This window comes from Hevea brasiliensis, chromosome 13 (genome assembly GCF_030052815.1).
Source record: "Hevea brasiliensis isolate MT/VB/25A 57/8 chromosome 13, ASM3005281v1, whole genome shotgun sequence".
NCBI classification, from domain to species: domain Eukaryota; kingdom Viridiplantae; phylum Streptophyta; class Magnoliopsida; order Malpighiales; family Euphorbiaceae; genus Hevea; species Hevea brasiliensis.
Window position 1 is genome coordinate 79,761,248 of NC_079505.1, and position 22,964 is coordinate 79,784,211.

Sequence of the window (22,964 nt, forward strand, 5' to 3'; positions counted from 1 at the left end):
TGGAGTTACAAGCATGAACTCTGTTTTGCAATTTTGCTAGTCTTGGAGGAGAGGGAAGGACGGAGACGATGGAGAGATGGGCAAAGAAGTAAGGGCATTAAGGTAATTTTCTTTACAAATTAACTTGAATAAAATTTTAATAAAAGAAATTAAAGTTGAATGAAGTAAGGAGCGACCATCAAACTTACTATAGCACAAACTAAGAGCAAGAACAAGCTCTTTACAAATAATTCTAATTAAAGAGACTAAATTATTATAAATATTGAAAATTATAAAAATTAAACTGTGAATTTAATTGTTAGAATTGTTAACTTATTAAAAATATATTTTAGTAAAAAATTATTTTATTAATATATAATATATTTTATAATTAATTATAAACACGTGCATGTCTCCTGCTGATCTAAATAGGTAATATCTGTCCTCATGACTTAGGCTTTGTCTGATTGGGGTTATTTTGTTAGGAAATTTCAAATTTTAAAAATTGTGAAAATATTGTTTGTTTGATTATTATTATTATTATTATTATTTTTTTTTTTCTTAACTTCATTGAAAATTGAGGAGCTAACTTCCTCTCCTGGAGGAAGTAACTTTCTGAGCCTAACTTAAAGAAATTGAAGTTATTAGATATAAAAGTTATTTCTTTTAATTTTATTTTTTTTTCATTTTAATGTATTTGGATTCATGAAAAATTATAAATTATTTTTTATATGCATTCATATAAAAAATTTAATTTAATTAAATTAAATTAAAAATATTTTATTATATTTTTTGATATTTTATTTATTATTATGTGAGTTGAATTTTTGAGTAGTATATTAAATATGCTATATTAAATTGAATATTTAATGGAATTTAATATTTGAAGAAAGAATATTTAAGTTTTTTTTTATTAATTTGAAGAAAGAATATTTATGTATTTTTTATTAATTTGAAGAAAGAATATTTATGTATTTTTTATTAATATTCTTTTACTTTCAAAAATTTAATATCTCAATTAAATATATTCAAATTATATTTTTAAAAAATAATTTTCTTAAAAATGTATTTTTAAAAAATTAAATTTTTAAATAATTGGTATTTTGAACCAAATGAATCCTTACTTTCATCGAAAACTCAAAACAATAACAAAGAGTGCACGTGCAACTTGGAGGGTGCACTTCACTTCGGTGTACTGAGTGATCTGATGATCCCTAACCACCCCACCCCCTCCCCAATTTTTTTTTTTTTAATTTTATTAATTTGAATCGATTCTACAATTTGGATTCTGAAAAATTAATACTACATAATTAAGTCATTTATTTACTTTTATGATAAGCAGGAAAATATTGGTATGTCAACAGTTAAGGTATTTGAATACCTTTTACCCTTAATTTATTAAAAAATTAATCCTTTAATATTTTATATCATTTCGATGATAAATAATAAAATTATCATAATTTTATTAATGGATATATATTTTTTCATTTTATATATTTTTAATTAATTTAAATTTTATTAAAATTTAAATCACATAATTATATTTGAAAATAAATTTATTATTATTCTTTTAATTTTCGGTTATAAGAATTCAATTAACTAAATTGAGCATATTTTGAAAGTTGGATAATTAAATTTTAATCTCATAATTCAAATTGGTTAAGAACCTATTTCCATGATTTGATTAACTATTATCAACGATTAATCATATTAATAATTTTTATAAAAACTAAGCTAACAAAATACTTTAATTAATAAATAATCATTATTAAATTAAATATTTTCAGTATAAATTATTATAAAATAGTCAAATTATAAAAATAGATGCCTGTAATGAAATTATATAAAATTCTCATATTAAATTTATATAAATTTTCGAAATAAAATAATATATGCAGTTAGATTTAATTAATCAATTATTATCAAAAATTAAAAATATAACCAAAATTAATATTGATTTCTTTTTAAATATTTAATTTAAACTAAAAATAAATTGTTTGATTAATTTATTTTATAATTAGATTTCAAGTGATTCGATTTAATTTTAATTTTTCTAATTTTGTGATTTTATTATTTCACATCTAATGTAGAGAAGTGCATTATTTTTAATATTTAAAATATTGTAATAGAAATATTTTTTATATTATTAATAATTATATTTTAATTAAATTTTAAAATTATGACATTATACTTTCTTGAAATTTATATTGACTTATTAATGTTATTTGCGAATTTTTAAATATTGATATTATATTTTGAAATATAAAATTTTAAAAAAATTAACTTATCAAATTATTATGCTTTTTTAGTAAATTATTTATAAGAAAAGACTTTAAAAAAATAAATGGAATATAAAGCTCACGACGTGGCAAGATCAGGGAGGCATTGAACGGTTGAACTAAGTTCCAGTGATGAACCAAGCCGCAGCAGAAAGTGTGCCAAATTGCCCGACCCCACTCTACATATACGGAAATCAGAGCTACCAAAACAACCCTGATTGCGACACGTGTCCGGAAACTGACACACTTATATTGCACAGAAATTATTACATATATCCAAGCCGCGCTTTTGTTTACTTCCCACTTTCCCATTCAAACTTCAATCACTATTGCCACGCTAACTTTTACTTCTTGCACTCTAATTTTCTAATACCATTATCACCCATTGCCAATTTTATACTTCAAATTTTATAGCTTCACGTGTGATATATATATATATATATATATATCTCACCAAATGAATATAATAATAATAATGATAATAATATTAATAATGTGTAAAAATCAACATAATTGTGCGTAATAATTTAATTATAATAAGTCTTATCCGTATTTTATCATATGTATCAATTAAAATTTATTTATTATAAATACAATGATTATAAAAAATAATTTTTCTCATTTTAATTGAATTAGCGGAAAAAGCTTTGAAATAAAAAAAAAAAAAAAAAAAAAAAAAAGAAAGAAGAAGAAGAAGAGAGCAGAAGAAAAATAGAGGACATAACAAAACTAACCCAATGGATTAAAGAAGGAACAGGTGTTTTCTGGCATCATGAGTCAGCAGAGAGAGCTGCAGCTTGCAACCTGCAAAAAGACTCAGAGTCTCAGAGACAACACACAGAGGCTGTAATAAACCGTACATGATGACATTGATATAATGTATGCTCTCTCTCCACTGATTGCCACGCGGCTCTTTTCGAAATGTGTTGTCATCTATAGAACCATAGGAACTGTCTTTGCTTCTCCATTTCATGAGTTAGCCATTTTTGGTTTCCTTTCGGGTGGATTTTTAGCTTATCTTCCCTCTGTTTGAAGTTCTTTCTCTCTGGAATCAGCCAGAAAACTGTGCAACTTCATCTGCGTTTATCACCTTTTTCTTTATATTTCTCTTGTTAGTTTCTTGCTCTCTCATTCTCTCTATTTCCATGATTTTCCAAGTGGTTTGTACTGATAATTTTGGCTTGTTTTTGGTTGGTTTTTGAAACCTCAAATGATTTCATTTCCCACTATCTTTGTATAGATTCTTCAGTTGGGTTGTCATTTTACAATGATTTTTAAGCTTTTGATTCAAATTGTTTGTTTTGTCTAACTTTATCTGCTCTCTGGTGATAGAAGAAGCAACAGGAAAGATTCAGTTCAGTCCTTTCACTTTCTTTTTGAAATGGAGGAAGTTTCTGAGAAAGTGAAGATTGAAGAAACCGAAGTTTCCCCCATGCAAAACAATGGGCAACCAAAAGACGTTTTGAAGAGATTTTCACCGCTGGAGAATCCCAAAGAAACTACCCAATTGCTCACTCGAGAAATTAAACAAGAAAAACCAGACATCAATCTTGGACTCTCTTTGGGTGGCATTTACGGTGAAAACTCCAATAAAAAACCTCTAACTAGATCATCATCAATCATTGGAGTGCTGACCCCGAACAAGGACCCTGAGGAGCTTGATTCTCCACTACCCAAGTCCTTCCTTTCATTGTCAAGGTCTTGCTCAATGCCTACTGAGGCAGAGCAAGAGCAGAGAAAAGCAACTCTGATGGCTTTAGCTAGGAGGAGAACTGAGTCCACTGACAGATTCATGACGGAGAGGAGTAGAAAGGGAGTCACCGAAAAGGAAAAATCTCCAACTAGAGAGCCAATGCCGTCTTCGCCCTCTAAAATAGCTGCCTGGGCTGCTGCTTCTGCTGCTAATAGCCCTGCCTTGTGTCGTGCCCTTGTTCAGATCAAGAGGCAGGCCTCTTTGTATGGCAACAGAAAGCTTGAAGGTATATTTTTCTTTCTCTCTTATCTGGTATGCTCGATTTAATTGAACTGAAGCTAATTTTGATTCTTTGGTTACATGCTCAAAATTACTGATGTATTTGTTTATAAAAACACCAGGTTTTGCATATTAGAAATATCACAGCAGAAATTTAGCAGCGTTTGCTTATTCAATACCAACATTTGTTTCCATAGTTGATGTTCCTCTCATTGCTTCAATAACTTTCTCATTAGTCACTTGTATATGTTAAATTGTTTGTTTTAGATTGTATGATCAGTCAGTATCACATATTAAAAGTATAGTAGAATACTAAAAAACTAAACTGATTTAAAGAAGAGTGCTTTTGTAATTGGTGAATTGATTGCAGTCTTTGAATAGAAATGAAGAATAATGCATTTTAGTGCAATTGCTAGTTTATATAGCGTCTTGTCATTGGAATTAATAAGAGGAAGCATGTAACAAAAGTCATGCCAATAAGCTAGGGAAATTTATGGGAATCATCATGCAAAGATAATCTAAGAATGTTTGGTTTTGTTGGCAACGAATGTTACAAATGATGTGATCATGTCTTGAATTCATTTCTTAGCCGAAAAAACAAGGAAGAAGATGAATTCCTTCGTTTATCGACAAAAGAAAATAAAAAGGATAAAAAATGATTTGGTGAAACAAGAAACAATATGGATTTATGTATCCATTCTGCATATCGACAGAAACATGGAAAGGATAAAATGACTACGTATTTGCCTTCTAAAGACCTCAATCTCTGGCATGTATGACAATATATATGCTTCATAGTGCAATTTGAATTTCCAGAATAAGAAGTTTTGCCAAATGGTTTCACATTTTGCATACTTGTATGCCGATTGTCGGTTCCAAGCATCCTATGAATGGCAGATTAAATTATATAGAGGCATTAAAGTGAATTGGGTTAACTATCTTTATTAAAGTTTTTACTAAGTTGAAGTGGAAAGTGGATCTCTATATCTTCATGTACATGACTTCTGCATATTCTAACATTTGTGCTCCATAATTTCTAGCTTAGGAGCATGTAGACTACTAATTTATTGATGATTCATATAACCAAAATATTCATGTCAATTTAGTATGTGCAATGAACCCATTGATTGATTATTATCTTGGTGATTTTCAGTACCTTCCAAGACAAATCACATGAAGAAATGGTAATGGCAGTTTTGAGCATAAATTAATTCTAGATTTTTCTTAAACATGTTGCAGTATATCTAATTAGAAACAGGAAAGATGAACAAATTGAACTGTATTGAAAGGAATGCATATTTTGTTCTGTATTTAAAAGGAAAACGGCTTTGTTTCCATCACAACACGTCTCTGTATCTTCTGTAAATTCTTTTACCATAAAGTTATGTATCAACTTGTTAAAAAAAGCAGCGCTTGAAGATATTAAGCACGGTTGTATTTGAAGTGCAGCAGCTTTATGAGCTAGCAGACTGATAAATTTTCTGTGCATGTAATTTGATAATGAAAGCTGTGTAGGTTACTCATTGGAGAGAGGTTTTCCTAGTAAATTTGATATATGCTCTTGAAGCATTGAAGTCCTTTGTTTTTTTGGTTTTTTCCCCTAACCTTGATCTCTGTGTATTCTCTTCATTTTCAACTTTAGCTGTGAGAGATGTTTTGAATAAGATGGAATAAATTAATTTCCATACAGGAGAAGAAGGTTCAGCTGCAGGGCAGGGTGTTAGCAGTTCAAAATCGTTACAAATGCAGAAGGATGCAGAATCCAAGGTCATGTTAGGGAGGACAATCTCAAATGGAAAACCGGTCAAGGATGCCGAAACCAAGCTTGAGAATCCATCAAAAAAGATTAAACTTGAGAACAATGGATTTCAAGATAATGGAATGGATGTGATGAAACAGATGCCTAGTGTGACAACTACCGGAGATGGCCCTGATGGAAAGAAAATAGAAGGGTTTCTGTACAAATACAGAAAAGGTACAGTAAGCATAGTGTGTGTTTGCCATGGCAGCTTCCTTTCTCCAGCAGAATTTGTCAAGCATGCTGGTGGAAAGGATGTTCCAAACCCCATGAAGCACATCACTGTCTGCTCCTCTATCTCGTTCTAGATCGCGGCTTGGCTTCCTCGCCGATTATGAGAGATATAGGAAATGAGAAAACCTGAAACTAGTAAGCTCCCCTTTTTTTCCTGTCTCGTCTCTTTTTTGCTTTTGTTTAGAAACTTCCACCCGATGGTGGAACCTTTTTCCCTTTTGAGAACTCTTGGAAGGACTGTGTTTAGCTTTTAATAGAAGAGTAGCTGCATGCTTTTGCTCATAACCCTCCCTATTCAAATTGTTTTACATTATTGCTTCCATGGTCATATATGTTAAGCACTCGATGATGGTGAAAGCAATGAATAATCCATCTACATGTGCTGGCTGATTAGATGTGATTGTGGTGTAGAATGCAGAACCCTTCTATAAACATACGATAGGTAGGTAGTGGCTGTGGCTGTATCACCTCTTCTGAAATGCTTTAGATAGAAGCTGAAAATCCCACTTGAAAAAGTAGAAATTCTATTTAATTGTCTTCTGCGAATTGCAATTTCTTATGGTATTTGTCTTTAGTGATGAACTTATCAGCAGCTATTAGCTAATAATGATACTGAAGAAAGAGACTGCTATCCGCTAATAGTAATACTTCCACATTTACATTGATAAAATAAAGAGATGAATATTGAATTCTGTATGTTTTATGGATTTTTATTGTCTATATTATATATTTAATATAGAGGATTTTATAGTTGATAAAATAAAGAGATGAATATTGAATTCTGTATGTTTTATGGATTTTTATTGTCTATATTATATATTTAATATAGAGGATTTTATAGTGAAATTTACTTAGTAAATTTCACAATTCTCATATTATGAATTCATAATGATAACAATTTTTTTAAGTTTTTTTTTAGTTTTTATTAATTAATTACTATTACTACCGTAACAACTCAAAAATAATAAAAAAATAATAATAAATTAATTAATTACAAATTAAATTAAAATTTAAAATTTTTTCAGGAATGAATCTGGACAAAATGTCTATCCAGGTTCATTCCCAGAAATTCAAAAAAAAAAAAAAGAAAACCCAGCAGCCCCTCTTAAACTCTCTCCCGTCACTCTCCCTCCCCCTCCCTTTTTCTTTCGACCGGCGAGCCTCCAGCCACCATGGCCAGCTGGCGAGGTGTCCCCCCACCCTGGGCGACGCTGGTTTCATCCGAAGTCCGATCAAGGCGATTCAGGTGGCGTTGGAAGCCTTGTTCTGAGAGCTTTCTTTTGATACTAATTTTGCACAAATGGAGGTCGGATGAGTGAGATATGGAGGAGAGAAGTTTCGAATTTTTTAAACTTTTGGGTCAGATCTAGGACGATCCGACCGTTGGATTGACGATCCGATACCACCTATGGACTGAGGGAGAGGAGAGGAACATGATGGTATGATCAGATCCGATAGATGTCGCCAGCGACCGGCAGCCGACTACCGTGCGCGGTGATTCCGGCGGTGGCTCCGGTGAGCTTTGGAGATGATTCAACTTTCAGAGGTGTCCTCAGAAATTTGAAAATGTTTGAGACACAGATAAGCTTTGGGTAATATTATTTTCATTATTTCTCTATCTGTGGAGCATAAATGCAGTGTTTCTTAAATAGGAAAAAATTGGAGAAAAATTCTAAGAAAAATATATGATGAAAGTAAAATTATTAAAGACCACAGAGCGAAATTTTAGAATTTTTAGAGATTGTTTGAGTAGATTTTTACAAAACGTCAATTATAGGGATTAAAACGTAATTTTTAAGATTTTGAGTATTGCTTAGTTTGGAGGGCCCAGGAGGGGCCATATAATGATGATGAGATATGGGTTGAGTTTAGAAGTGCTATTTGAACCATTTTTGGCAGGTTGGGTAGATCCCAAGTATAGGAAAAACTCTGTCCGATTTATGGCATGAATTAAGCTGTCTGTTGTCTCTTTATAGTTTTTTCTTTTGACTTAGTACTAATAAATTTATAATATAATTATTTAGATGATCAATGTCAGCTATTTTCCTTCATCCAGCAGCCACAATAGTCCTCGGTGTACTGTGAATAAAATATTAATTTTAATTATAATTTCGATATTATTATATGTTCAGGCATGTCCATGCATCACTTATAAATATGTATCTATGTAGTTAAATACTAGACATGTTTTATATTGCATTCATAATTGATAAAGTGTCATGGATGTTATTTGTAGTAATTTGGAGCAGTGTGCGTGCGTGTGGTATAGTATTGGATATGAAGAGAGAGACTCGCTGGGACTCGGTCCTTTATGGATAAGTCGGGGTAGATATGGCTTGAGAGACACTCGCTGCGACCCCGCATTTGGCTTATTAAGCGAAAGTCTGGCTTGAGAGATAGTCACTGGCAGAGGTTAGATTAAAAGGGTTGTATAAGATATCAGCTCCCATATATGTACTGTCTGAGCATTACTGGGTGTGTGAGTGCTCCAAATTACCTTTTTACTGTTATAAAAATTAACGTTGGTTATTTAATTGTTTTTATTATTTTTTTTTTTAAATTTGAAATCTAAAACTCTATATGTGTTAGCAGTAGTATAGACCCTATTATAAATTGTGTTAATTTAAATTCTTCAGGTTAATAAATAAAGATTTGTATGATACTTAAACAATTTGTAAATGATATGACCGGGTTGAGCTGGGCTCCCCTAATTTGAGTTTTTGATAATTATTGAGTTAAGTTGGCCCGGAATAAAATTATAATATTTTAATTTAAATTATTTTTATATGCATGTTGGGCCTAAATTATGGGCCTGGTTATGGATTTGAGAACAGTAAGGCTTACTACAGGCCTTAGGGGCTTTATGCCGGCTCAGGTCTTAGTGCCGGTCCGGCCTATAGTTTGGGTCATGAAAAGAGTGGTATTAGAACTTAGGCTCCAGATTCATGGTAAGGAATATACTTGGGAGTGTAAAAGGAGTATGCGGAGTATAAGATTCTGTTTTGTCTTTTTCTGTAATTCTTTCTTCTTAGATTCTGTGTTATACCTCGGGAAATATAAAAGTGCCTCAGTTAGTGTCTTAATTTTTGTGGAGTACATAGAAATGTGAAATAGAGTTAGTAAACATATTGAGGTTTATCATGAGGATACGTACTCCAAGAAATGCTATGTTTCTGTCAGTATGGGTTTAAGTGTCGTGCCTATATGGTGTAAGACACGAGCACATAAAGGTGATTTTTGGCAATATAGTTGCTTCATATGGGAGCGAGGATACCACTGTTAGTAGTCATTAGTGGATAACCCCGTCAAAGTAAGTGTATAGTATTAGTGAGTTCAAGAGAGATAAGATATTCGGGAAATCTAGTATGTGGGACGTACCGTAGTAACTATGCAATATTCTCAATATTTGTGCTGTAAGCTGCAGATTACAGTATCGATATGAGATCATTGTATAGAGCTGCGTGCATCCCCGTAGTGCTTCATAATGAGGGTGTTTGCGGATGGCCTCTGTTTTGGTACAGTAATGCCAGAACAGAGTTCTATATCTGCAGAGGAGTTGAGAACTCCTGGTTAAGAGTCTAGAGTTAGAATATTGAAAGGTCACAGTTGGGTGATAACTAGAGTCAGTGACTCAGTTACCCTAGCATGAGCTAGAGTTACATCAAGAGTTGCCATCAGACCAAAGGTTGCGGATTAGTTGCAAAGTAAAGGTGACATCTATAAAGTGAGACCATCTGGTCTTTAGTATGAAATTTTGGATGGTTTTTGCAGTACGACAAACGTTTTGCTTAGAGCTTAGTGAGAATAGTATACATTGTGTGTATCAGTAAGGTGTAAAGTACAACCCTACTACCTAGAGAAGGTCGAAACTATGAATTGATGATTTACAGAGCTATGATATAATAAGAGAGTCATTAATTTGACATGGTTTTGGCAAGGTGGTAAATGTAGTACCTTTGTTGCAGTAAGTTAGGATATAATCCTATCTTTTCAGAAGGGATAGAAGGTTATTATTGATAATGATGACTTATGGAATAGTATCCCAGATCGGACTGTTGCGTGAGATAGAAAGTTGTTAGCTCAGGTGTTCTGGAGATTGATACAAGTTCCATTATATGAACCATAAATGATTAGATCATGATGGATGTAAAGCCTTTGAATTGAATGACGGGTTTGGGTGCCCAGTATCTTAAGTTTTGGCTAGCTGAGTTGTAACACCCTCCCGGTAGCAACTCCGTACATTCTACTGTTCCGGTGACCGGTGTCGGTCCGGACAGCTAGAACGTCCGAAAAAATATTTAAACTAAAGTCAAGAACCAAAATTAACTCAAATATTAATAAGAAAAATTTAGAAAAAATTTTAGAAATAAAATACAACCAAGTCAAATGAGCCGGTGCTCAAGCGAGGGGTAACCAGAGGTAAGTTGCGGTTCTCGCAACGAGGAGCCCTAGACCCAGGGAAAAATTCATAAAATAATTTTTGGAACTCCAGAGAAGGGTCATTGAGGTTCCTATGGCATTAGAATGTCAAGAAAATATTTAGAAAAATTTTTCAATCGGTACAGACAATTTTGACCCGTTAAGCCAAACGGAGGGCATTTTGGTCATTTCGCCTTCAGAGACGATTTTTGGCCGACTTGTCCAGTTAAGTAAATAATTATTATGATCTAAAATATAAATAAATATTGCTAAAAATTGAATTGAAAATAAGTAGAAAAGAAAAGAAAAGAAAAATGAAAGTAAATGCTTAAATATGCCATCATGCTTAAGTAAGCATGATGCAATTAAATTTTCCCACCAATTGGAATTTGACAAGCACACACTAAAACAATTAAAAAAGGAAAAAAAATGGACAGAAAATTAGTTTTCTTCTTCTTTTTTTTCAGCTTGCCGAATCCTTCCATGGAAGCTTTCATCTCCTTCTCCACTCAAGCTTGAAAAATCTCTTCAACCTTACCTCAAATTCCCTAAGTCCTTTCACTAAAAACTTGTCTATACCTCTTGGAAAGTGTTTGGCAGCCTAGAAAGTGAAAGAAAGTGAAGATTAAACTTGGGAAAAATCTGCCACTTAAAGGTTAGTGCATATTTGTATATAAACCTCTTTTAATCCATGATGGTGACTTGAAATAAGTGAGATTTTGTAACTTAAATGAATAAAATTTGAGTGTATGCACCCCATGGATTTCGGCTGCCCTAGGGAAGGAATAGAATTGGGTGTTTTTGATTGACTTGGAATGAACTACAAATCAAGTTTAAAGTATATAAACATAAGGATATTGATTTAGTTAGTTAACTAGGGTAGTTTGTACAAAACTATAAATTTGAGCTAGGGTTTAGGAGAGAAAACTTGACTTGGCTTATGAAATTGTTAAAGAACACTCTAATGGTCAATTAGTGACCATTTTAGGTAAGTTGACCACAATTTGGACTGAAATATAGCTTGGCAAAGTGAATGTGTAGACTGCCTAAAGACAAAGAAAGAAGGTAATCGAGATTTCAGTCCACTTAGACAGCCATAACTTTGGCTGTGTAGGTCCAATTGGTGTTTGGCCAATTGGACATGAAACTAAGCTTATAATGGCACATTTTTGCTGAAGAAACCATGTCCAAAAGACCAAAGCAAGAGGACCAAAAGTTGGCCCCAATCCGGACACCCTGCAACAGTACCTGCAGAAATGACCAAATGAACAGTGGCCATAACTTACTGTAGATATGGTCAATTGACCTGAAATTTTTACAGCAACAAGTTAAGACATAGACAAACAACTTTCATGAAGAAACCTATCTCAAATTATGGCCATAACCTATTCAAACATGCACTCACAGTCACTGTTTATGTTACTGTAGATATGGTAATTTCTGCAGAATGGAAATCCGGCCAGCTGTGGTTTTTGGACCATATCTGGAGCTACAAAACTCTAAATGGTGTGATTCAAAAAAGGAAATTCAACTAGACAAAATAAGAAACAACTTTCATGTTTACCATTTCTTCAAATTCCCACTGCAACAGTGTCCAATAGAACAGTAAAATTGAGTTATAAAAACTGAAAATTCTGCTTCCCTTGGTTTAAACTTTGAAATGGTATAAATGCTTAATGCCAACAAGTTTTGAATGCCAAATGTGGTATATTGGGAGTGCCAAAGTCAATGTACATATTTTCTATCCAAAAGTCAACATTTTTGTTGACCAATGAGGTGAATAGTGACACCAAAACTTGAAATTCAAAATTTGAAAAATTTAAAAGTATCAAATGCCCTAGTATACCTAACTAGATTAGTTTGGATAGTTTGGCATGTCAATAGGGTATTGTTTTAGCAGTACTGCGAAAGGAAAAGCTTTGTGCCTGTATTCATGGCTTTATGCCCGTATCCATGGCTTTTATGCCCGTATTCATGGCTTTTATGCCCGATTATATGATATCATAGCTTTTAGCTATATTGACTGCATACGTGGTTGATGTTCTGCGTCCCATGGTATGACGGCTCGAGGCACCGCAGTGCCCAGTGCCAACGACCCGTTATCTAGTCCAGTCATCCAGTATAGGTTACTTGGGCAACCAAATGAATGGAAAAGTATAACTGTGAACTGATTATTAAAGAAAATACGAAAATTAAGTATCAGGAATGATTACAAAAATACAAGGAAGCTCAAGATCATGAAAAAAAAAAATTAACGAAATGCATGAAGAAGTTAATATCATAAAACATGATTAGCCCTCGACTAAACAATAAGTTAGTAATTACTCATTTCTTATGAACACAATAGCAAGGAAATTATTATTTTTAATTGCATATTATATTTTCTTGTATTATTGGCACCACTAAGCTTTATGCTTAGCGCGTCGCTTTTGCAACGCGTAGGTACTGAAGATTTGGACAGAGGCCCAGAGACCACGATTCGGTAAGGCAGTTCACAGTTCTGCATAGTGTCCGTGTCACCTCACCGTCTACAGTGCATTGGTAGGACACTAGGCTTCATTTTGGTATTTTGTAATTGATTTTTATTTTCCTTTGTGTAAATGAAACTTATGTAATGTATTTTGATTTTCATGTAAATAATGCAAAATTGTGTTTGTAAATGGAAAAGTGAATATTGATCCGTGGATCATTACATGACTATCAAATGTGATGAATGATTGAGAAACGAATGGTTGAAAAATATTGAGATTTTGATATTGGAGTTTGTGAATAGATGAATATGATTATTAGAAGTGTTTTTCACAGGTTCCGAAGAACTGTTTTCTCCATTTTTAGCCGGTACTCCGCCGGATTTTCTTTAAAATTTTCAGAACCTCAAATAAATTACAATTTCAATAAATGAATTATATTTCACGAGTTATATTCAAAACTACGATAAAAATAAATTGAGATAAAATAGAGTGCTCCGGCACACTGAGTGGCATAACTTGCTCGGCTACACTGTAGTCGGGTAAGGGGTGTCACATTTAGTGGTATCAGAGCACGGTTTAGGCGTTTCTGGGCCTAGATTGAGTCCATACCATGCATTGCATTTGTAAGAGTCGAGATGACACTAATGCAGATCTGTTTGTCTTTCTTATTTTGAATAGGATATGGACCCTTCATCATAGAGAGTAGTCGAGGAGGAAGTGGAGAGTCATGCTCCACTCAGAGCAGTGAGACCGGGGTAGGGAGAACCTACTCCACCAGCTCAAGCGAGCTGCCTCGGCCTCCACAGGCCATGTTCCAGCAAATGGCCGATTTCTTTAGACAAATAGCCGGAGTAATGCCAGCACCACCACCACCACCACCAGCTCCACAGCAGAAATCACACCTGGAAAGGCTAAGAAAGTTTGGAGCAGTGGACTTCTATGGTAAGAGAGAAGATGATTCTGTTGCAGCCGAAAATTGGTTGAACAGAACAGGCAGAATTCTAAAACAACTCCATTGCACTCCAGAGCAAAACTTGGAATCTGCTGCAAGACGATGCAGATGAATGGAGGGACACTGTGTCCAGTGAAGTGCAGCCAGAAATAGTGACATGGGACTTCTTTCTCTCCGAATTTAAGAAGAAATATGTGGGTACTGTATACCTAGAAGAGAGAAGAAGAGAGTTTATTAACCTGAGGCAGAGACAGTTGTCAGTGGCCGAGTATGAGAAGGAATTCGTAAGATTGAGTCGCTATGGAAGGGAGATAGTCCCTAATGAAGCTGAAAGGTGTAAGAGATTTGAAGAGGGATTAAATGATAATATAAAGATCATGATCACTGCCTTGGGGATCACAGACTTCGCCAAGTTAGTGGAAGCTACATTAAAAGTGGAGAAAGTGAGAATAAATGAACAAAATAGGAAAGATAGGCAGCGTAAGAGGGAATTTGGACCAGGACAGTCAAGTATACCAACTGATAGTAAGAAGTTTAAGGATTCTAGTTCACAAGATCAGACACAGGGCCACAGAGGCCAGATTGGAATATCTATAGCTAGTTCCCCGGGCACAATAACAAGGGGATCAACCCGGCTCGAATGTATGCATTGTGGTAGAAGATACAGAGGGGAGTGTCGATTGTTAACTGGAGAGTGTTTCAAGTGTGGGGCTACGGATCATTTCATAAGAGATTGCCCTCAGAGGAGTGGTTCAATAGCTCCGGTACAAGTTGATAGATCTTTCCCTATAGTTCAAAGGGGTAAAAGATCGGGTAGAGCAGAAATGGCTGACATTTCACAGAAGTTTGTTTCTGAGACAGTTGAAAAGCCCGAAGTCAGGGTGGCACCACAAGTATATGCTATGGAAGCTCAGGAAGAGCCAAACCTGCATAATCGATGAGGCGATACAAGGAAGTGAAGAAACAAGAAGGTAGCAACTCCCCGATTACTTAAGTCAGGTAAATTTCGAGGACGAAATTTAAATTAGAGGGGAAGAGTTGTAACACCCTCCCGGTAGCAACTCCGTACATTCTACTGTTCCGGTGACCGGTGTCGGTTCGGACAGCTAGAACGTCCGGAAAAATATTTAAACTAAAGTCAAGAACCAAAATTAACTCAAACATTAATAAGAAAAATTTAGGAAAAATTTTAGAAATAAAATACAACCAAGTCAAATGAGCCGGTGCTCAAGCGAGGGGTGACCAGAGGTAAGTTGCGGTTCTCGCAACGAGGAGCCCTAGACCCGGGGAAAAATTCATAAAATAATTTTTGGAACTCCAGAGAAGGGTCATTGAGGTTCCTATGGCATTAGAATGCCAAGAAAATATTTAGAAAATTTTTTCAATCGGTACAGACAATTTTGACCCGTTAAGCCAAACGGAGGGCATTTTGGTCATTTCGCCTTCAGAGATGATTTTTGGCCGACTTGTCCAGTTAAGTAAATAATTATTATAATCTAAAATATGAATAAATATTGCTAAAAATTGAATTGAAAATAAGTAGAAAAGAAAAGAAAAGAAAAATGAAAGTAAATGCTTAAATATGCCATCATGCTTAAGTAAGCATGATGCAATTAAATTTTCCCACCAATTGGAATTTGACAAGCACACACTAAAACAATTAAAAAAGGAAAAAAATGGACAGAAAATCAGTTTTCTTCTTCTTTTTTTTCAGCTTGCCGAATCCTTCCATGGAAGCTTTCATCTCCTTCTCCACTCAAGCTTGAAAAATCTCTTCAACCTTACCTCAAATTCCCTAAGTCCTTTCACTAAAAACTTGTCTATACCTCTTGGAAAGTGTTTGGCAGCCTAGAAAGTGAAAGAAAGTGAAGATTAAACTTGGGAAAAATCTGCCACTTAAAGGTTAGTGCATATTTCTATATAAACCTCTTTTAATCCATGATGGTGACTTGAAATAAGTGAGATTTTGTAACTTAAATGAATAAAATTTGAGTGTATGCACCCCATGGATTTTGGCTGCCCTAGGGAAGGAATAGAATTGGGTGTTTTTTATTGACTTGGAATGAACTACAAATCAAGTTTAAAGTATATAAACATAAGGATATTGATTTAGTTAGTTAACTAGGGTAGTTTGTACAAAACTATAAATTTGAGCTAGGGTTTAGGAGAGAAAACTTGACTTGGCTTATGAAATTGTTAAAAAACACTCTAATGGTCAATTAGTGACCATTTTAGGTAAGTTGACCACAATTTGGACTGAAATATAGCTTGGCAAAGTGAATGTGTAGGCTGCCTAAAGACAGCAGCAAGGTGACTGAGATTTCAGTCCACTTAGATAGCCATAACTTTGGCTGTGTAGGTCCAATTGGTGTTTGGCCAATTGGACATGAAACTAGGCTTATAATGGCACATTTTTGCTGAAGAAACCATGCCCAAAAGACCAAAGCAAGAGGACCAAAAGTTGGCCCCAATCCGGACACCCTGCAACAGCACCTGCAGAAATGACCAAATGAACAGTGTGGCCATAACTTACTGTAGATATGGTCAATTGACCTGAAATTTTTACAGCAACAAGTTAAGACATAGACAAACAACTTTTATGAAGAAACCTACCCCAAATTATGGCCATAACCTATTCAAACATGCACTCACAGTCACTGTTCATGTTACTGTAGATATGGTAATTTCTGCAGAATAGAAATCCGGCCAGCTGTGGTTTTTGGACCATATCTGGAGCTACAAAACTCCAAATGGAGTGATTCAAAAAAGGAAATTCAACTAGACAAAATAAGGAACAACTTTCATGTTTATCATTTCTTCAAATTCCCACTGCAACAGTGTCCAATAGAACAGTAAAATTGAGTTACAAAAACTGAAAATTCTGCTTCCCTTGGTTTAAACTTTGAAATGGTATAAATGCTTAATGCCAACAAGTTTTGAATGCCAAATGTGGTATATTGGGAGTGCCAAAGTCAATGTACATATTTTCTATCCAAAAATCAACATTTTTGTTGACCAATGAGGTGAATAGTGACACCAAAACTTGAAATTCAAAATTTGAAAAATTTAAAAGTATCAAATGCCCTAGTATACCTAACTAGATTGGTTTGGATAGTTTGACATGCCAATAGGGTATTGTTTTAGCAGTACTGCGAAAGGAAAAGCTTTGTGCCTGTATTCATGGCTTTATGCCTGTATCCATGGCTTTTATGCCCGATTATGTGATATCATAGCTTTTAGCTATATTGACTGCATACATGGTTGACGTTCTGCGTCCCATGGTATGACGGCCCAAGGCACCGCGGTGCCAAAGCCAACGACCGTTATCGATCCAGTCATCCAAAGATAGGTTCCTTGGGCAACCAAATGAATGGAAAAGTATAACTGTGAACTGATTATTAAAGAAAATACGAAAATTAAGTATCAGGAATGATTACAAAAATACAAGGAAGCTCAAGATCATGAAAAAAAAAATAATTAACGAAATGCATGAAAAAGTTAATATCATAAAACATAATTAGCCATCGACTAAACAATAAGTTAGTAATTACTCATTTCTTATGAACACAATAGCAAGGAAATTATTATTTTTAATTGCATATTATATTTTCTTGTATTATTGGCACCACTAAGCTTTATGCTTAGCGCGTCGCTTTTGCAACGCGTAGGTACTGAAGATTTGGACAGAGGGCCAAGTAGACCACAAATTCGGTAAGGCAGTTCACAGTTCTGCATAGTGTCCGTGTCACCTCACCGTCTACAGTGCATTGGTAGGACACTAAGCTTCATTTTGGTATTTTGTAATTGATTTTTATTTTCCTTTGTGTAAATGAAACTTATGTAATGTATTTTGATTTTCATGTAAATAATGCAAAATTGTGTTTGTAAATGGAAAAGTGAATATTGATCTGTGGATCATTACATGACTATCAAATGTGATGAATGATTGAGAAACGAATGGTTGAAAAATATTGAGATTTTGATATTGGAGTTTGTGAATAGATGAATATGATTATTAGAAGTGTTTTTCACAGGTTCCGAAGAACTGTTTTCTCCATTTTTAGCCAGATTCACTGGATTTTCTTTAAAATTTTCGGAACCTCAAATAAATTACAATTTCAATAAATGAATTATATTTCACGAGTTATATTCAAAACTACGATAAAAATGAATTGAGATAAAATAGAGTGCTCCGGCACACTGAGTGGCATAACTTGCTCGGCTACACTGTAGTCGGGTAAGGGGTGTCACATGAGTAAACATGGAAAAAAAATTAAAATTAATAATAATAATAAATAAAATAAAATAAAATTATTGTAAAACTAGTTCTCGAGGTAGTAAAGGTATTATGTAGGCTACAGGATAAGAATAGAGATCACACAATAAATGTATGACTGTAATTTTATGAGTTCCTTTTTAACTTCATATTGTTCGAAATAATAGTATAATCCAATTATAATAGTGTTATGAGTAAAAAAAAAATTAGTGAAGATAAATCACAGAAGGCCAGTGGATAGAGAAAGTGCAGAATAAAAATTTAGACAATTGATTGCAGATGCAATGTAATCTAAATGCTAGTAAAAGTACTAGCTAGAGTAGTCAAAAGACCAAATCTGAGTAGCACAGATATGTGATAATCTGGTAGAGACTCTGAAAGATACAGTTAGCAAGTACAACTGTCATGTTAGGAAGAAGAATGGAACTAGGGATAGAATAGTCAAATTCTATTTTGGGTAAGACAAATGAAATAAATGAAAGGACAACCTGAAGGGCGCAGAATAAAAGGAACAAAGTTAAGATATAGGGTAGGCTAAGTGTTATTCTTGGCAAGGTGAATGACAATGATGGAGAACCCAAAATGGGACCACATTAGTGAGAATAGTGATGGAGGTATGGAATCTAGTAATGTGATATTCATAGCATGATGTAGTTGAGGTAGTGCCAGGGGCTAAAATATAGAGCTTAGAGTTGCATGATTGGATTATACTTTATCTATTCCCTATTCCTAAAGTGAAGTGGATAGCAATAGGACAAGATTCTTTTAACTTGTTAATGGTATCAAGAAGATTAGACGAGGAATACAATAATAATGAGCAAAAGCTAGAAGGTGTGCGATGGTATTGTGGACTATCTAATTAAGCAGAGAAAAAGAAGTTAGTAAATAGTAAGTTGAATAAAAGTCAATCTAAGGGATCATGTCACGACCCAACCTATGAGCCAGACCGGCACTAGAATCTGGGCCAGCCTAAAGCTCTCGAGGCCCATAGTAAGCCTAACTGTTCCTTAACCCATGACCATGCCCACAATTTAGGCCCAATATGCATATAAAATAATTTGAATTAAACTGTTATAATTTTATTTCGGGCCAACTTAGCTCAGTAATTCTCAAAAACTAAAATTAGGGGAGCCCAGCTCAACCCTGTTACATCATTTACAAACTATTTAAAACTCATAAAAAATTTTCATTTGTTAATATAAAAACTTAAATTCATGCAGTCCCTGACAGGATTAATGCTACTACTAGTACATGCGAAGTTCTAAATTACAATTTAAACAATAATAATACAGTTAAGTAATTTTCTCCATAACCTGCGAGGAAATGAACAGGTTATTCTGAAAAATGTCTCCTCCTGTGGCCTGGAAAAATAGGTGAACAGGAGTGAGCGTTCGACTCAGAGAGTAAAATATCAATTTTAACCATAATCTCTATAGCTATCTAAAGCTAATATACGCTGTGGAGTGAAATGCAACATCGTCATAAATTTTATATAAATAACATCAAAAAGGCAATTTGGAGCACTCACACACCCGATAATGTCAAACAATACATATATGGGAGCTAATCCCCTACACAGCCCTCTTAATCCAACATCTGCCAGCGAAGATCTTAAGTCAAACTTTCGCTTAATAAACCAAATACGGGGTTCTAGCGAAGATCTCAAGCCGTGTCTACCCCGAAGGACCAGGTCCCAATGAAGATCTCAAGCGTGTCTGCCCATCCTGTCCATATCCAACACTATACCACACGCACGCCAACACAAGCACACTGCTCCAAATTACCACAAACAATACCCATGGCAATCCATCAATTAAGAATGCAATATAAAATGTGCCTAGTGTTTAACTACATAGATATATACATATAAGTGATGCATGGGCATGCTTGAACAAATAATAATATCGAAATTACAATTAAAATTAATATTTTACTCACAGTACACCGAGAACTATTGTGGCTGCTGAATGGAGGAAAATAGTTGACCTCAATCACCTAAATAATAATATTATAAATTTATTAGTACTAAGTCAAAATAAAACTCTAAAGAGACAATACACAACCTAGTTCATGCCAGAAATCCGATAGAGTTTCCCCTATACCTAGGACCTACCCAACCTGCAAAAGGCTTCAAAATACACTTCTATATCTGTCAATCACACAATCACAACTCAATCACATTACAACGCCCCTCCTGAGCCCACCCAAACAGTGAACAATCACAATTTAAAAAATTATAATTTAGCCCCTATAATTAGCCCTTTTGCAAAAACTACCCAAACGAACTCTAAAAATTCTAAAATTTTGCTCCGCGGTTCTTAATAATATTATAAAGCTATTGCAAAAGGAATTATAATTTTATGATCATCTACGAATATTTTATGAATTTTATTCTAAATCGGTGTTAGCTGAAAATGAGCAACTTGGAGTTCGAGTTTACCTATGCCAATTCTAACACCTGGAACGCGTCCAAAACGTCTAAAAATGCTAAGATTGACTATAATATCAACCACGTTCTAAGACGGTCGTCCGGCAGCCGGATCTGGTTGAAAATGCGGTCCCAACGCCGGTGAGCTATCCTCAGTCCGATCTCACCTAAATTAAGTCCAAATTTTGTTAATAATTATCATAAAATTATTTTTAAATTTTCAAAATCGAAAAAGTTCAAAAATCTCACGAAGCGATCTGGACTGTCCGATTATCGCCTTTTTCAAACGATGTCCGATAGGAGCAGGACTAATCCTATCTCGAAGTTCTTGTCGTCCTGAGTCCATCGGTGGCCTCAGATTTTCGATCCGAAGGTCGGATCGCTGGAAAAGTGGCAGGAAAGCCACTGCCATCGCTTTCTCTCTCCACTTTCTCTCTCTTCGAAACTCGCCGAAAACTCCACCATTCCGGGCATGGCTGGTTGGAAAATGGGGCTGGGTTCGTGGGGAGTTGGTGGCAGCTTGGATCGCCGGCGTTGGTGGCCGGAATCAACCCGACTTCTCTCTCTCTCTCTCTCTTCTTTTTCCTTCCCTTTATTCTCTCTCTTTCTCTTCCTCCATGTCGCTTGCTACCGTGGCTACCGCCGCCTGACATCGTCTAAGGTGGGGGAGTGCCACCGGTGCTAGTGCTGGCCGACCGGCTGGAAAACGAGAGGGAGAAGGTGAGGGGGAGAGGGTGACGCAAGAGAGAGGGGAGAGGGGGCTGCTGCGTTTTTTAATTTTCTATGTTTTTTTTTTAACTTCTAATTACACTATTAGTCCCTCAACTTTTTAGGGGTTTACAATTAGGTCCAAAATTATTTTATTTATAATTAAAATTTTTTTTTTTGGGTTATTACAGATCAAATAGGTATGATGAGAAGAAAAGAATGATAGATAATGACACATAGGCTTTAGGTTAGACTTTTGAGATAGTGAGAAGGTAGTTAGAGGTTCGTTATGAATGTCAGGCAAACATTTTTAGTGTGATCAACAGAATCACTTTGCAGTGAAGCAATAACGACAGAACAATAGTAGGGGTAGAATGAAAAGCGACAAGTATGGGTGGTTGTAAATCACTAGAAAGTTCAAAGATCAAATTAATGACCATAAATAAGGGTGGAATTAGTGCTGAAAGAATTTATTAGTGAGAGAAATCTTTCAGGATTTAACAAAAGTTAAGGGCACAATATAAACTATGATAGATATGAATCATAGGTCGAATATAAGTAAAGTTAATAAATTATAAAATATTATGTCAGGAAGGACAATGGTACGGTAAAGGGTTCATGCAAATGATACCTTATAGGTAGAGCACAATTGTGCTAGGAGATGATGAAATTTGAAGAGAAATACCAAGAAACATAGGTTAAACGTTATTATATGGACAATCAGGCGTGGTTGAATATAAGACGATATTTTTTTTTCTTTTCAAATTTAGCTCGTGCTTTTGGTTCTAGAGGGTTATATAAGGAACAGAGACTGAGTTAAGGAGACCTAGTTATTTGAGAGTTTGATAGGCACCAATTCATACACAATTTCCTGATATGAGAATGACAATAAGTGCATACTTAGTGTTAAGTGTGAAAGGACGATCATAGTAGTGATAGGAGTAAAATTGAGTTAGCTACTAAGGCTTGCAACTATTTTAAACTATGAGCTGGAGGAAATATTAATTGTGGATGAGTTTCAATATATGAAATTTTTGCTAATGGGAAAAGTTGAGGCTGAAGTTTGGAAAGCTGTGGGCAGTATATGTGGTTATATAAAGTAGAATGAACTAAGTATCTAGTTGAGAATTGTGGCAGAACACACATTTACCACTACCTCGTCAGTTCAGGTGGAACTTATAGGCTCAAGGATTGTAGGAAATAATAATATTTTGATGGGCATGTTAGGAAGGAAGTACAGGGAGAATCATATATGGTGAATATCCTAGTGGTAACCAATCGCAGAGTTAAAATTCTAGAAGTAACAGAGTTAGTAATCAAGTTGAGAATAAAAAGTATAAAGGGTACAATTAATGCTAATGGGATGAATGTCGCCAAGGGAAAGGCACAAGGCAAGAAAAGACAAAGAGGAATAGTATGAGAAGAACACTAAAGAATGTCTAGGGCAA

At 34.6% G+C, this 22,964-nt stretch overlaps 1 protein-coding gene across 3 annotated transcripts; it reads left to right on the top strand.

Annotated features, from left to right (window-relative positions):
* On the top strand, positions 1-6,547 carry LOC110660781 (ninja-family protein Os03g0419100). 3 transcript variants are annotated; one of them, XM_021819214.2, is made up of 3 exons: positions 1-102; positions 3,591-4,237; positions 5,921-6,547. In XM_021819214.2, the coding sequence occupies exons 1-3, from the start codon at positions 77-79 to the stop codon at positions 6,334-6,336; spliced, it is 1,089 nt and encodes a 362-aa protein (XP_021674906.2). In that variant the 5' UTR covers positions 1-76; the 3' UTR covers positions 6,337-6,547. The 3 variants fall into 3 exon arrangements, with proteins under 3 accessions (XP_021674906.2, XP_021674907.2, XP_057988371.1); XM_021819215.2 differs by lacking the exon at positions 1-102 and adding an exon at positions 3,079-3,137; XM_058132388.1 differs by lacking the exon at positions 1-102 and adding an exon at positions 3,211-3,369.
* The last annotated feature ends 16,417 nt before the right edge of the window (positions 6,548-22,964 follow it).